The following is a 15,261-nucleotide window of genomic DNA, read 5'->3' as shown; positions in this document are numbered from 1 at the left end:
AAAGACATATAGAAGGAACCACAACGAGTAGGAGGGACAGACTTGCAATATAATCAAATCACATACCCCTGAGTGGGTGACCCAAAACCTGGAGAATAATTATATCGCAGAGGTTCTCCCAAAGGAATGAGGGTTCTGAGCCCTACATTGGGCTCACCAGCCTGGGGGTCCTGCACCAGGAAGATGATCCCCCAGAGCATTTGGCTTTGAAGGCCAGTGGGGCTTAATTTCGGGAGCCCCACAGGACAGGGGGAAATAGAGGTGTCACTCTTAAACGGTGCAAACAAAATCTCATACACGATGCCCAGGGCAAAAGCAGTAATTTGATAAGAACCTGGGCCAGACCTACCTGCTGGTCTTGGAGAGCCTCTCAAAGAGGTAGGTGGCAAACGGATCAGTGAGCTGGAAGACAGAGTAGTGGAAATCACTGACGCTAAACAAAAGAAGAAAAGAGAAAAGAAATGAGGACAGTATAAGAGCCCTCTGGTACAACATCAAGCACGCTAATATTTACATTGTAGGGGTCCCAGAAGGATAAGAGCAGGAGAAAGGGCCTGAGAAAATATTTGAGACATCATAGCTGAAAACTTCCCTAACCTGGAGAAAGAAACAGTCACTCTAGTCCAGGAAGCACAGAGAGTCCAATACAGGATTAACCCAAAGAGGAACATACCAAGACACATTGTAATTAAAATGACAAAAATTAAGGATAAAGAGAGAATATTAAAAGCAATGAGGGAAAAGCAACAAATAACATACAAGGGAACTCCCATAAAGCTATCAGCTGATTTTTCAGCAGAAACTCTGCAGGCCAGAAGGAAGTGGCATGATATATTTAAAGTGATGAAAGGGAAAAACCTACAAGCAAGTATACTCCACCCATCAAGGTTCTTGTTCATATTTGATGGCGAAATCAAAATCTCTACAGACAAGCAAAAGCTAAAAGAGTTCAGCACAACCAAACCAGCTTTACAACAAATGTTAGAGGAACTTCTCTAGGCAATAAAGAAAAGGCCACAACAAGAAACAAGAAAATTATGAAATGAAAAAGCTCACCAGTAAAGGCAAACAAGCAGTAAAGGTAGGAAATCATCCATACACAAAGCTAGTAGGGAGGTTAAAAAGCAAAAGTAAAATCATCTATATCCACAATAAGCAGTTAAGGGATACACAAAACAATTAGGTGTAAAACATGACATCAAAAACAGTAATCATAAGGGGAGGAGAGTACAAATAGAGGCTCGTTAAAATGCATTTGAGATTAAGAGATCAGCAACTTAAAACAATCATTTATATATATAGACTGCTATATAAATACCTAATGGTAACCATAAACCAAAAATCTACAACAGGTATACACACAAAAAGGAAAAAGGAATCGAAACATAACACTAAAGATAGTCATCAAATCACATTAGAAGAGAACAAAAGAAGAAAAACGGGGAGAAAAGGGCCTACAAAAACAAATCCAAAACAGTTAACAAAATGGCAGTAAGAACATACATATCGATAATTACCTTAAATGTAAATGGACTAAATGCTCCAACCTAAAGACACAGAGTGGCTGAATGGATACAAAAACAAGACCTGTATATATGCTGTCTCCAAGAGACTCACTTTAGATCTAGAGACGCATACAGACCAAAAGTGAGGGTTTGGAAAAAGGTATTCCATGCAAGTGGAGATCAAAAGAAAGCCAGAGTAGCAATACTTACATTAGACAAAATAAGACTTTAAAATACTGTTACAAGAGACAAAGGACACTATATAATGATCAATGACAAAGAAGGACACTATATAATGATCAAGGGATCAATCCAAGAAGATGACATAACAATTGTAAATATATATGCACCCAACATAGGAGCATCTCAATATATGAGGTAAATATTAACAAACATAAAACGAGAAATTGACAGTAACACAATAATAGTAGGGGACCTTAATACCCCATTCACATCAATGGACAGATCATCCAGACAGAAAATCAATAAGGAAACACTGACCTTAAGTGACACATTAGACCAAATAGATTTAATTGATATATAGAGAGTATTCCATCCAAAAGCAGCAAAATACACATTCTTTTCAAAGTATACCTGGAACATTCTCCAGGATATATCACACACTAGGCCACAAAACAAGCCTCGGTAAATTTAAGAAAATTTAAATCATATCAAGTATCTTTTCCGACCACCATGCTATGAGAGTAGAAATCAGCTGCAAGAAAAAAACTGCAAAAAAACACAAGCCTGTGAAGGCTAAACAAGGCTAAACAACTAAGCAACCAGTGGATCACTGAAGAAATCAAAGATGAAATTAAAAAAATACCTAGGGACAAATGAAAATGAAAACACAACAATCCAAAACCTATGGGACACAGCAAAAGCAGTTCTAAGAGGGAAGTTTACAGTGATACAGGCTTACCTCAGGAAACAAGAAAAATCTCAAACAACCTAAACCTTATGCCTAAAGCAACTAAAGAAAGAAGAAACAAAACCCAAAGTTAGTAGAAGGAAAGAAATCATAAAGATCAGAGCAGAAATAAATGAAATAGAGACTAAAAGCACAATAGAAAAGATCAATGAAACTAAAAGCTGGTTCTTTGATAAACCTTTAGCCAGACTCATCAGGAAAAAAAAAAGGGGAGAGGGCCCAAATCAATAAAATCAGAAGTGAAAAAGAAGTTACAGCCGACACCACAGAAATACAGAGGCTCATAGGAGACTACTACAAGCAACTATCTGCCAATAAAATGGATAACCTGGAAGAAATGGACAAATTTTTAGAAAGGTATAATCTCCCAAGACTGAAGCAGGAAGAAATAGAAAATATGAACAGACCAATTACCAGCAATGAAATTGAATCAGTAATTTGAAAACTCCCAACAAACAAAAGTCCAGGACTAGACGGCTTCACAGGTGAATTCTACCAAATATTTAGAGAAGAGCTAACACCTATCCTTCTGAAACTATTCCAAAAAATTGCAGAGGAAGGAACAGTTCCAAACTCATTCTCTGAGGCCAGCATCACCCCGATACCCAAACCAGACAAAGACATCACACAGAAAAAGAAAATTACAGGCCAGTATCACTAATGAACATACATGCAAAAAGCCTCAACAGAATACTATGAAACCATCAAGTGGGATTTATCCCAGGGATGGAAGGATTTTTCAGTATCTGCAAATCAATCAATGTGATATACCACACCAACAAATTAAAGAATAAAAAAACATATGTTCACCTCAACAGATATAGAAAAAGCTTTTGACAAAATTCAACATCCATTTACAATAGAAACTCTCCAGAAAGTGGGCGCAGAGGGAACATAACATAATAAAGGCCATATATGACAAACCCACAGCTAACATTATACTCAAGGATGAAAAGCTGAAAAAATTTCCTCTAAGATCAGGAACAAGATAAGGATGTCCACTCTTGCCACTTTTATTCAACACAGTATTGTGAGTCCTAGCCACAGCAATCAGACAAAAAAAGAAATAAAATGAATCCAAATTGGAAAGAAGTAAAATTGTCACTGTTTGCAGATGACATGATGCTATACAAAGAAGATCCTAAAGACACCACCAGAATACTAGAGCTTATCAATGAATTCAGTAAAGTTGCAGGATCCAAGATTAGTATGCTGGAATTTGTTGCATTTCTATACACTAACAATGAACTATCAGAAAAAGAAAGTAAAGAAACAATCCCATTTACCATTGCATCAAAAAGAAGAAAACACCTAGGAATAAACTTACCTAAGGAGGCAAAAGACCTGTATTTGGAAAACCTTAAGACACTGATGAAAGAAATTGAAGACAACACAAACAGATGGAGAGATTTACCGTGTTGTTGGATTGGATGAATCAGTATTCCTAAAGCAATCAACATATTCAATGCAATCCCTATCAAAATACCAATGGCATTTTTCAAGGAACTAGAACAAATAATTTTAAAATGTATAATGGAAACAAAAGACCCCCGAATAGCCAAAGCAATTTTGAGAAAGAACTGAGCTGGAGGCATCACACTCCCTGACTTCGGACTATACTATTGTACAAAGCTACAGTAATCAAAGCATTATGGTACTGGCACACAAACAGACACATACATCAGTGGAATAGGATAGAGACCCCAGAAATAAACCCATGCACCTACAGTCATTCTGTGACAAAGGAGGCAAGAATATGTAATGGAGAAAAGACAGCCTCTTCAATAAGTGGTGCTGGGAAAACTGGAGAGCTACCCATAAAAAAATCAAATTAGAACATTCTCTAACACCATATACAAAAATAAATGCAAAATGGATTAAAGACCTAAATATAATACTGGATAGTATAAAACCCCTAGAGGAAAACATAGGCAGAACACTCTGACATAAATCACAGCAATATTTTTTTGGATCCATCTCCTAAAATAAAGGAAATAAAAGCAAAAATAAATGGGACCTAATTAAACGTAAAAGCTTTTGCAAAACAAAAGAAATCATTAACAAAACGAAAAGGCAATCTACTGAATGGAAGAAAATGTTTGCAAATAATATGACTGATAAGGGATTAATATACAACACATAAAAACAGCTTGTATAGCTCAACACAAATAACACAGCCTGATTTAAAAATGGGCAGAAGAACTGAACAGAGATTTTTACAAAGAGGAAGTGCGGATGGCCAACAGGCACTGAAAATATGTTCAACATCACTAGCCATCAGAGAAATGCAAATTAAAACCACAATGGGATATCACGTCACACCTGTCAGAATGGCTATTATCAAAAAGAAGACAAAAAAGAAATGTTGACAAGGATGTGGAGAAAAGGGAACCCTTGTACCCTGTTGGTGGGAATGTAAATTGGTGCAGCCACTGTGGAAAACAGTATGGAGGTTTTTCAAAAAAACTAAAAATAGAACTACCATATGACCCAACAATTCCACTCCTGGGTATATGTCCAAAAAAACCAAAAACACTAATTCAAAAAGGTACGTGCACCCCAATGTTCATAGCAGCATTATTTACAGTTGCCAAGATATGGAAGCAACCTAAGTGTCCATCAACAGATGAATGGATAAAGAAGACGTGATGTGTGTGTGTGTGTATACACACACACACACACACACACACACACGATGAAATACTACTCAGCCATACAAAAGAATGAAATTTTGCCATTTGCAGCAACACGGTTGGACTTGGAGGGCATTATGCTTGGTGAAATAAGTCAGAGAAAGACAAATACTGTATGATATCACTTACATGTGGAATCTAAAAAATACAACAAACTAGTGAATATAACAAAAAAGAAGCAGACGCACAGATATAGAGAACAAACTAGTGGTTACCAGTGGGGAGACTGGGGAGGGGTAACATATAGGGGATGGGGAGTAGGAAGTAGAGACTACTGGCTGTAAGATAGGCCCAAGGATGTATGGTACAACACGGGAAATACAGCCAATATTTTGTAATAACTGTAAATGGAAAGTAACCTTTAAAAGTTGTACTAACACTTTTTTAAAAAATTAAAAGCTAAGAAAAGTGCAAAACAGTGTGTAATCATCTAAAAGCCACAGGCAATGCCTGATTCAGAGGAAGGAAGCATGAACATGTGTGGGAGTGGTGGGAGGTTTCACGGAGGCTAGGAACCCACGCTAGGCTTTAGGGGTACTGTGGCCAACGGATATGCCATTTGTACTTCTCTGAACCCTTTAGAAACACTTTCACACTTGATTCCAGCAATAGTCCTTTAGGGTAGGAGTTATTACAGTTGACTCTTGAACATGGGTTTGAAATACGTGGGTCCATTTATACTCCAATTTTTCCAATAACTACTACGGCACTACAGTACTACAGTGATCCGAGGTTGGTTGAGTCCACAGATGTGGAACCGAGGATTCAGAGCGCCGACTATAAGTTATGCTCAGATTTTCAACTGCGCAGAGGGTTGGTGCCCTTCACCCCTGCATTGTCTAAAGGTCAACTGTATTCCTGTTGTCTAGAAGGAAAAACAAGGCTCAGAGAGAGAAAGCAAATTGGCAAAAGTCATCCAAGTGTCAGAACCAGGATTTGAACCCATACCTATTATGCTCTAACATCTGTGTTCTTAAAACAACCACACCCTACTTTCCTCCAAAATAAGAGAAGCATTTACAGTGTGGTACCATATACTTCAGGCACTGAGCTGAGTGTAGGTAGCATAGTGGGTATAAATGCCGAGGCTCTGATTTTCAGGTCTGACGTATAAGCGGTAAATAAATGGTAGCCAATAAAGTTACCCTAATTATTGGTCTTGCTGCCCCCTTCTCTCTCTCACTCTGTCTCACACACACACACACACACACACACAGGCATGCACACACGTGCACACACCATGCTCATCCCTACCACTCTGGTTCTGTTGGTTCAAATCCTAGCTCTGCCAGTCAGAAGCAGTATGACTTTGGGTGAGTCACTTCATTTCTTGGCACCTCAGATTCCTCACTGGTGAAACAGTGATCACATTGCTTACCTCTCAGTATCACTGTGAGGGTTAAATAAGAGACTAACACAACATGTGGCTCATATTGCTGTGGTAACACATTTATTTTGAAAGGTTCTTTATTCACCATGTCCTTTGAGAGAACCAGAGATGCCCGACTGAGGGATACTAAACATCAGTGCGCTTTCTTGGCAGAGCGTGTGGTACAGGATTTCCTAACCCTCACATCTTGCTTATTCCTCAGTCCTGTCACATGGGATGATGGGTAACCGCCCTGAAAAGCCGTGGGGAAAAAGCTCTTCTGAAGTGGGATTTCAGTTTAGCTTTTACCGACTATATAATCACGCTTAATCCCATGTTGTTAGAAACTTCAGAAGCCAAGTAGGATGCTGAGAACATTTCCCTCACTTTTGAAAGGGGGTTCCTTGCTGGGGAAGGATGTCCCTTCCTTTTGTTCAGGGCCCTGAGATAAAGGATAGCTAGAGCAGTGGCCTCTGATTTTACATAGGTTTTTGACAATTAACATTATGTATTATTCTCCTTGCATTGTGCTTTGGGAAATTATTCCTGGTTAAACGTTTAATTTCAAAATAATATTTTAATAGATTATTTTCCCTTTGTTTATTTAGGCCACAGCTTTGAAACGCAGCAAAGGAATTCTAGGTTTCTAAAACAGTATTATGGGTCCTATTTCCTTTTTGGTAAAGCTCTTGGCACTGCTTTAGTTCATATTCTTGTTTAGAAATTCAGGAATCATTGAAATGTGATCCTCTTTGAGGTGGGGAATTAGGAAGTCACTAAGGCACTTATACTGCATATCAGTGTTTTAATGTATAATTACAGAGGAGTCAGACTACAAGTGTGTAATAAGGGTAATTAGTACCTTGCTTGAGTTAATGGATTAAAACTGTGATGTTTGGTCCTAACATAATTGGAACTCTCCTCTGTGAAGGGCACACCTGTTTTCTTATATATATACGGTAAGGAAACTGTAGCAAAGAATGTACTGAAGCGTCCAGAATTAATTGCAGTGGGAGATTTATAGAATTATATGATTTATAGACTTTTGAATTATAGGAATTTAAGTACCTACTGTTGCACTATGAATGTGGAAGTAGTGGTTTGAAACACTTAAAACATTTTTGCCTAGTAGAGGTCTTTTTCACCTGCTTTAAATTACCAGATTAAAAAAAAAAATGTCTTTCTATTTGCTCATTTAGGTGCTCCGAATGTTTATTTCCTTAGGAAGGCAAACTTTAACTGGTCTCATGTTGACCCATCTTAAGTTTCAAAACAGAATATTCATTGGTGGGTTTACCATGATACCTTGTTGAATTTACCTAGCACTTACATTTCTCAGAGTGAAAGTGCTCTTTTGTTAAATAACAGATCATGTGTTACTATTATTTGACAAGGTTGTAATTGGGATGCCAACACCTGACCCAAGGTGGGGATGTTGGGTGTCCTGTGTTATATTACATTAAGACTGGCAGCCTAAGTCCTGGGGCTGAAAGAATAGTTTCTGTGGAGCTTCAGTCATGTGCTGTGTCCTCTTGTCATCTTATTTCACTGCCACTTTTGGAATTGGTCTCATTCCCTGTGTCTAAGAGTAACTAGTGCATTTCTGCACAGGCCTTAGAGCATCAGGGTGAAGAGGGAGTGTTTTGGTGCGGACAAACCTGGCTCTTCCTTATCTGCGTCACCCTTATTTATAAAAATGCGGGTCATAATTGTACTTTCTTGAGGGGTTGTTCTGGTCATTAATTCTGACAGATGATATTACTGTGGCCTAGAAAGCATTTAGGACTAAGTCTCAATAAATAATAACTGTTATCCATAGAGGCAAGTCTCAGATTTAATATTTTATTTGAAAACTTCTTGTATATAATTCCAGGCCCAGGAGATGAAGTCCTTTGTTACCCAATTTTTGAATACCTACATAGTGATCACCTACTTGCATGGTCTCTTTCCTTGAAATATTAAGGTCAACAAAGTATAAATATAAACAAAGAAATTACCAGTGCTACTAGGGCCCTCAGCTACCTGGGTTTTTCAAGACCTCCCATAGCATTCATTTGGCACTTAATCATCGCTCAAGCCAGTATGTCTGATTATTGTACTGTCTCTGCTAAGTTGTTGTTACATCCATGTAGGCAGTACCCTGCCCTTACTCCTACTCCTCTGCCTTCCTCAGGCCAGCTAGGACATAGTAGTTAGGGAATGAACCTCATTAAGTCCCTAATTCTGCACCGCCCCTTGCCATAATGGAGTGTGAGTGAATGAAACTATTACCTTTCACCCTTCCAAAAGAGTGTATTTCAGAAAAAATATAATAGAGACTGTACAATTTAAGCTGTGTGTTCTGTGGTATAAGGATTTGTTAATAGAAGGTATTAATTTACACACATGTGCTAAAGTGAAACAGATATAAATAAGCTAAATTCTGTTACCTCTCACATCCCCCTCAAGCTCTCCTTTGGAAAGATGGATTTCCAGATTCAAAAGGTTTTTTCAAAATGTCTCTGTTCCTCCCGTCACAGCCTGCAGTGTACATTAGAATAAAGAACCGAGCCCAGGATGAGTATCTGACAGTCACCGGAAATGTAGCTGACACAAGGGCAACATCTGTGTGCATTTCTCCCTACAGTGGGAAGAATACTCAGATCTGGCACTACTGTCGAGGACTCTTTAAATCCAAGGTAACCAACCTCACTGATAGTATACCCCGCTTTTCGGTCTTTGGTCTTTTTTGTTTGGAAACCAGAATCTTGCCAAATCAAATGGCATGATAAAATAATGCAATTTCCTATCAACAGTGTTTTGCATAATTATAAGAACATTGACATATATATTACTGAAGTATCTAGGTGAAATGGGCTTAGAAACTAGATTTTCTACATCAAAAAATTCTCTATTTTAAAGTAAAAAGTAAGACTAACACATACTATGGATATTCCTAAATGGTTTTTTAAACCAGTGATAAAACTCACTGTACCCAAATGGACAATGTGCTTTTTTTTTTTTTAATTTTTAAAATTTATTTATTATTTATTTTTGGCTGTGTTGGGTCTTCGTTTCTGCGCGAGGGCTTTCTCTAGTTATGGCGAGCGGGGGCCACTCTTCATCGCGGTGTGCGGGCCTCTCACTATCGCGGCCTCTCTTGTTGCGGAGCACAGGCTCCAGACACGCAGGCTCAGTAGTTGTGGCTCACGGGCCTAGTTGCTCCGCGGCATGTGGGATCTTCCCAGACCAGGGCTCGAACCCGTGTCCCCTGCATTGGCAGGCAGATTCTCAACCACTGTGCCACCAGGGAAGCCCCGACAATGTGCTTTTGTGAGGCATTCCTTACACTCTGTGGCCCAGATTAATTTAGCTGTCTTTGTGATTCCAAACATGTTGAAGCCTCCTCATCTTCAAAACATACAATGAAGGTAGAAGAAAGCTGCTGTTTTTTGGAGGAAGCTTAGAAAATAAAATTTAGGTTTCTTTGTTTTTCTGCAACCCTTCCATTATGTTTGATGCTGTGGGGAATAAGACACCAATTTTATTATATCACCAGTGGATTATCGACCATTTTCTCATGCTTCAACAAAAATGAAAAGCACTTAAAAGTAATTATTGTCTGGGTATCTAGCACATCACCCAATGTTTTTGTAAGAAAAACAGGCTCGACCTTACACATTTAAGCTAACAGAGAGGGCTTCCCTGGTGGCGCAGTGGTTGAGAATCTGCCTGCCAATGCAGGGGACACGGGTTCGAGCCCTGGTCTGGGAAGATCCCACATGCTGCGGAGCAACTAGGCCCGTGAGCCACAACTGCTGAGCCGGCGCGTCTGGAGCCTGTGCTCCGCAACAAGAGAGGCCGCGATAATGAGAGGCCCGCGCACCGTGATGAACAGTGGCCCCCACTTGCCGCAACTAGAGAAAGCCCTCGCACAGAAACGAAGACCCAACACAGCCATAAATAAATAAATAAATAAATAAAATTTAAAAAAAAAAAAAAAAAAAAAAGCTAACAGAGATTCAGCATTTAATTGTAATTCAACAAACCTTTGACCATCTGTTGTCAGATCCAGACCATCCTTTTAAAAACAAGTACCTCTAGTTCAGTACGTTTATTTCCATACCATCTCCTTCCCTCAGCCATAAAGAAGACTTAAAAAGTTGACTGAATTTATAATTATGCTAGTTTTCTTTTTAGATTAGACAGTCATGTCTCTGATCTGCTCACATGAAAGAAAAGGGGCCCAATCCAATTGATTTTAGTAAACACAGTACTGCCAATTTATTTCTTGACCCTTTTAGGCCAGTGACACATGTCTCGATGTGATTGGTGGTCGAGACATACCTGGAGCTAAAGTTGCCCTATGGACTGAACATGGGCAGTTCAGGCAGAAGTGGAGACTGAACAAAAATGGGACCATCAGCTCCTACCTCAGTGACCAACTTGTCCTTGATGTTAAAGGTAGGCCTGTGATGAAACCCAGTGTTCTGTGTCCTTGGATATTCATTTTAAATTCCAAGCCTCCTCCTCCTTATGGGTAAAAGAAGGCCTTACGCACAAGGGAAATATTAAATCATTTTTAATTATGCTTGAAAAAGTCGAGATATGCTATTTTAACAAACAAAACAATTAGGTATATATGGATCAAGGAAAAGCCTAAGGACCAAGCCTACAAAGGTTTTTGTTTATCAGTACAGTTGTAAAATTTTCATTTTCTACATGATCTTTGAGAACATTTCTAAATTTGAAGCATCATCAACCATAAAATGTCATCCATTTCCTAAAGAAATATTTCTCACTTTCTGTGGTGAATTACTGTGCTCCTTAACATTTATGGTCCTTTAAATTTATCATTTAAACTTGTTTTTGAGTTCAGCAAGGTCAGGGCCAATATTGTTCAGTGCTGTTGCTTTAATTGAGGTAGTCATAGCCACTCTTGGTGAAGAAACTAAAAGCCAGTGCCTGACACTGAGCTAGGGCACTCTCAGAGCGCTGTATCCTTAAGAGTCCCATTGTTAGGGCGCGCCGCTTATGCAGACATCTGTTAGACACACCGCTTAGCTTTGCAGTCAGTCATAATGTCTGATTTGAGGTGAAGAATAGCTACGCCTGTGTAACCTCAGTTTCCCATTTCAGACCGCTTTACAAACGACATATTAATCTACCCCAACAGTGAGTGGGCTGAGCAAAAGCTTGTGAAAACTGTGACACTGCTAAGCACCTGTGTGAACAAATGATCTTTCCTTTTGGAATTTCTATTTTAGGAGGAAATTATTATGACAAAACTCACGTAATTGTAAATGAGCCCCTGGAGGGAGAAGAAACACAGAAATGGGACATTGAAATATTGTGAGAGAATCTGTAGCATCCCTGCGAGAGAGCAAAGGGAGAAGGACCCTCATGCCCCGTGAAAAGGAAGCTACCTGTCCTCATGCTTCTGGGATCACTGAGCAGAATGAACTTCTGCCCCAACCTTGAAGACTACTGCTCTTAACCATGGAAAAGCTCAAGATATTCTTGCCAGTCATTCAGTGTTCCTATGAAGAATGCATTAACAATTTCTGGGAAAGGTTCTACTCCTGCTTGATCTCCAGCTTCGGTGAGCAAGTTTCTTGAAGTCTGTTTTCTCTCCTTTCCACCAAACACGAATCCTATTCCTGATAGCCATTATAGGACACTGGTGACGCTGTCATCCTGTGTTAGTTATTAATCTCCTAGTAGATGTGTGTGTGTGTGTGTGTGTGTGTGTGTGTGTGTGTGTATGTTAAGTGCAAGGCACAGAGAAGCAGAGTCCTATAGGTCAAGTCATACTTTTAAAAAGATGAATAATTTTTTTAGCAATATCTGAAAACATATTTAATAAACCTTACTATTAAGCTGCTGTATTAGATAAACATTGAAGGTTCCCTACTGAAGCTTTTCTAACTGAAGCACCGTAAGTATTCACACTTGTAACTGACCCCAGGGAGGGACCTCAGCTTTGTAAGGAAAAGGCTCAAGTATAGGAGTGTTTTCTGTGGCTGTTCTTTGCTCGGTCCTTCAAACTAAAAAAGCACAAATAGCCTGCGGCTGTCCTTGCACTGCACCCTTCTGGGTGACAAGACTGTAACCAGGGCTTAACCTATCCTGGTTCTGAGACCTCACCTGATCTACCCTCAAGAAGTGTTTATAAAGACTCTGTCACCTACGTGTAAGAATAGTCAAATTTTTCTTTGCCTGAAGTAAAGGGAAATTTCAAATGTTCAAATTAAGACCAAGTAGTATTTGATCCTTGACTATACCATTTTACTTTACAAAATGTGACAGAAAACTCAGTTTTTCACTCTCATTTTAAATAGCTTTCATTCAAGGAAAATCAGGTAGGATAATGTCTTTGACTTAGTTTCAAGTAATCATCACCACCATCACTATACAATTCTCAAGCATTTTTCCCTCCTGAGAGTTGGTTTTAAACTTACATTGAGACAACTGTTCCCTTCATCTCCAACTTTTGCCAGAAAGCAGAAAAAGGTCTGCTCTATTTTTATATATAGAAAGATTAAATTCTCCAATGATATTTTTAAAAATATCAACCTATATGCACTTTAGAATGTAAAGTAACAGTGAACTGTTTAAACTCAAAGACCCACTATTTTGAGTATTTTTTATAGAGACTTGGTCTTTCCATGTAAATATTATTGGTTTTTTTTTTTTTCTTCCCTTCAATCTCAGGCTCTTTTGTCATCTTTCAAGCAACATCTGTAAAACTATTTTATGCCCACAGATGTGAGTGCCTGTTAGTGTGGCAGTATTATTTAAAGAAGAAATTGATGTTATAGGGTAACTAACTTTATTTTAATGGGAGGCCTTGTGTATACACAAAGGTATGTATATTTTCACTGTAAAAAACCAAGTTAAAAAATTCTTCATGTTAATTGTTTAAAATTTTTCTAGAGCCAGTGAGGCTCTTTAAAGAAGTTGTTTCTTCCAAAGAACAAAGACAAAGCCAGGTAACGACATTTAAATTTAAATGATACATTTATTGAGCTGTGCCTTTTCTACCACACTGGATTAAATAAACTTGTCAAGAAGTACGGTTTTTGTCACCTTCTGGGACATTTAGTAATTTGCTGTTCGTTCTTCTATGTACCTCTGTTTGTTAGTACATATGGCCAACTGGTCACCTGTAACAGGTAGGTCTCATGTTACATTCTTAGATACACAGGTAAGGAAAGTTACATTCATTATGTCCTTGGTTCAAAGCAACAGGGGCTCCCTAGCACGTAAATCTTTGCAGAATCAAGTGTCTACTATTTTATATATAAATATTAAAAGGCACTAGACTACTTGGATTAAACATTCTGTCCAGAGGGATAATACCAGGCTTTGCTTTTCCTCATCTGTAGTAAGTTTCAGGTCCTTGACAGAAATAGCTGAACTGTTCCAAATTTGCTTCAGTGCATCGATATGTGATAAAGGAAAGCGAAGTCCATGAGACTGAAAAAAGACAGATAAACCATTTAGTCACTTAGGTGGCATTTTCCATAATTCTCAATACATCATTACTGATATCCTTCACAAGTATGAAACTTGTTTCAGATAAGCTACTTACAAAAACTATTAGATAACTTACAAAAGTTGCTAATTCCCATATGAAAACTCAGACTTCATGAAAAGTATTCTATTTTATAGAGTAAGAAATATTAATCATTTGAAACGCTTTCACATTTGTTACACCTTTCCTACTAGGCCACAGGTCCTAGTACCTTTTAAAGCGGGTATATATAGCACAGAAATGTCTGACTTAATCATCCTTGTGCAAGGGCTGTCAATTTGTGAAATGTTAAGTCCACACTGCAGTCATAAAAAATGTCATTACCCATAAATCAAAGGTAACAGATTCTTCCCAGCCACCACCAAATCACAGGAAAGACATGCATTTTAGGTTGGAACAAACCTCTGTTTCCTCATTTCCCATCATGTGTGTCTCTCTCCTATTCTTTAAGGAATGATAGATGTAAACCATCTTTTCTCGAGTTTCGTCCTTAAAAAAAAACAAAGCAAGTCGTCAACACCAAGATATTGAGCACTTCAATACTAGGAGGGTTTTCCAATAACAAAGGTCAACACCAAGAAAAATCTTAATGCCTCAGTGCTTAAGTGAAATTTATAGAACACTAAAGAATCCTTCTGGCAAAAAAAGTTATGAGATACAGATAAATATATATACACATGCAATGTAGGATGAACATATTTCATTATAGTGCTCACAGATTACTACTTGTATGCAGCAAATAACCACTCAAGTCATCTTTTAAAAAGATAACAGCATCTTCAGAAACTTGATTTAATGAAAAAGCAACCATTTATATATCAACTTACCAATGAAACATTCAAGTTTTTCGTTTCATCATACCTGCACTATCTTTTTGCATCAGAAAAATTTGACATTCCTAGGTATACATAAATGGACAATTTATGAACACCACAGAGTAAGTATTAATTCCTAAGAAATACCAGCTATGTGATCTATAAAAACGTCTATTCCACGTATAGTAAGTAGGCTCCCGAATGGTCTCTACTTCCCTTCCCTCTCCACCCACCTTAACACAGTGCAGTTTATTATCTCTTCCAGAACCTTTAGAAATTCCTTGTCACCTCTCACTCACTCAGATGAGGACTTAAAGCCTTAGCCTGAAATAGAATGCCTCAAACTGACTGGTTATCAGAATAACTAGGCTTTTCTTTTTTTTAATGGGGATGTGGGAGTATATACTTTTGAGGTTTTATATATATGTTATA

At 38.3% G+C, this 15,261-nt stretch overlaps 2 protein-coding genes across 13 annotated transcripts in view; one reads left to right on the top strand and one right to left on the bottom strand.

The window, feature by feature from the left end:
- The window catches only part of CRYBG3 (crystallin beta-gamma domain containing 3), a 112,178-nt gene extending 98,625 nt beyond the window's left edge, over positions 1-13,553 (top strand). For 2 of the 4 annotated variants that reach the window (XM_059921321.1, XM_059921319.1), the window contains exons 20-22: positions 9,018-9,176; positions 10,782-10,941; positions 11,745-12,374. In XM_059921321.1, the coding sequence (XP_059777304.1) occupies positions 9,018-9,176; positions 10,782-10,941; positions 11,745-11,833 (408 nt within the window). In that variant the 3' untranslated portion in view covers positions 11,834-12,374. The other 2 variants (XR_009502952.1, XR_009502951.1) reach the window with 2 other exon arrangements.
- The window catches only part of RIOX2 (ribosomal oxygenase 2), a 40,120-nt gene continuing 25,268 nt past the window's right edge, over positions 410-15,261 (bottom strand). For 8 of the 9 annotated variants that reach the window (XM_059921324.1, XM_059921326.1, XM_059921329.1 and 5 more), the window contains 2 exons: positions 14,417-14,503; positions 13,479-13,956 (listed from right to left, as the gene is read on the bottom strand). In XM_059921324.1, coding sequence (XP_059777307.1) covers positions 13,798-13,956; positions 14,417-14,503 — 246 coding nt within the window. In that variant the 3' untranslated portion in view covers positions 13,479-13,797. Of the gene's footprint in view, positions 434-13,478; positions 13,957-14,416; positions 14,504-15,261 lie in introns of those variants that run through there. The other variant, XM_059921327.1, reaches the window with a different exon arrangement.

The sequence above is a fragment of the Balaenoptera ricei genome, chromosome 4, assembly GCF_028023285.1.
Source record: "Balaenoptera ricei isolate mBalRic1 chromosome 4, mBalRic1.hap2, whole genome shotgun sequence".
Classification (NCBI taxonomy): Eukaryota; Metazoa; Chordata; class Mammalia; order Artiodactyla; family Balaenopteridae; genus Balaenoptera; species Balaenoptera ricei.
The sequence above is the reverse complement of the archived record's forward strand: the minus strand, read 5'-3'. Positions and strand labels throughout refer to the sequence as shown.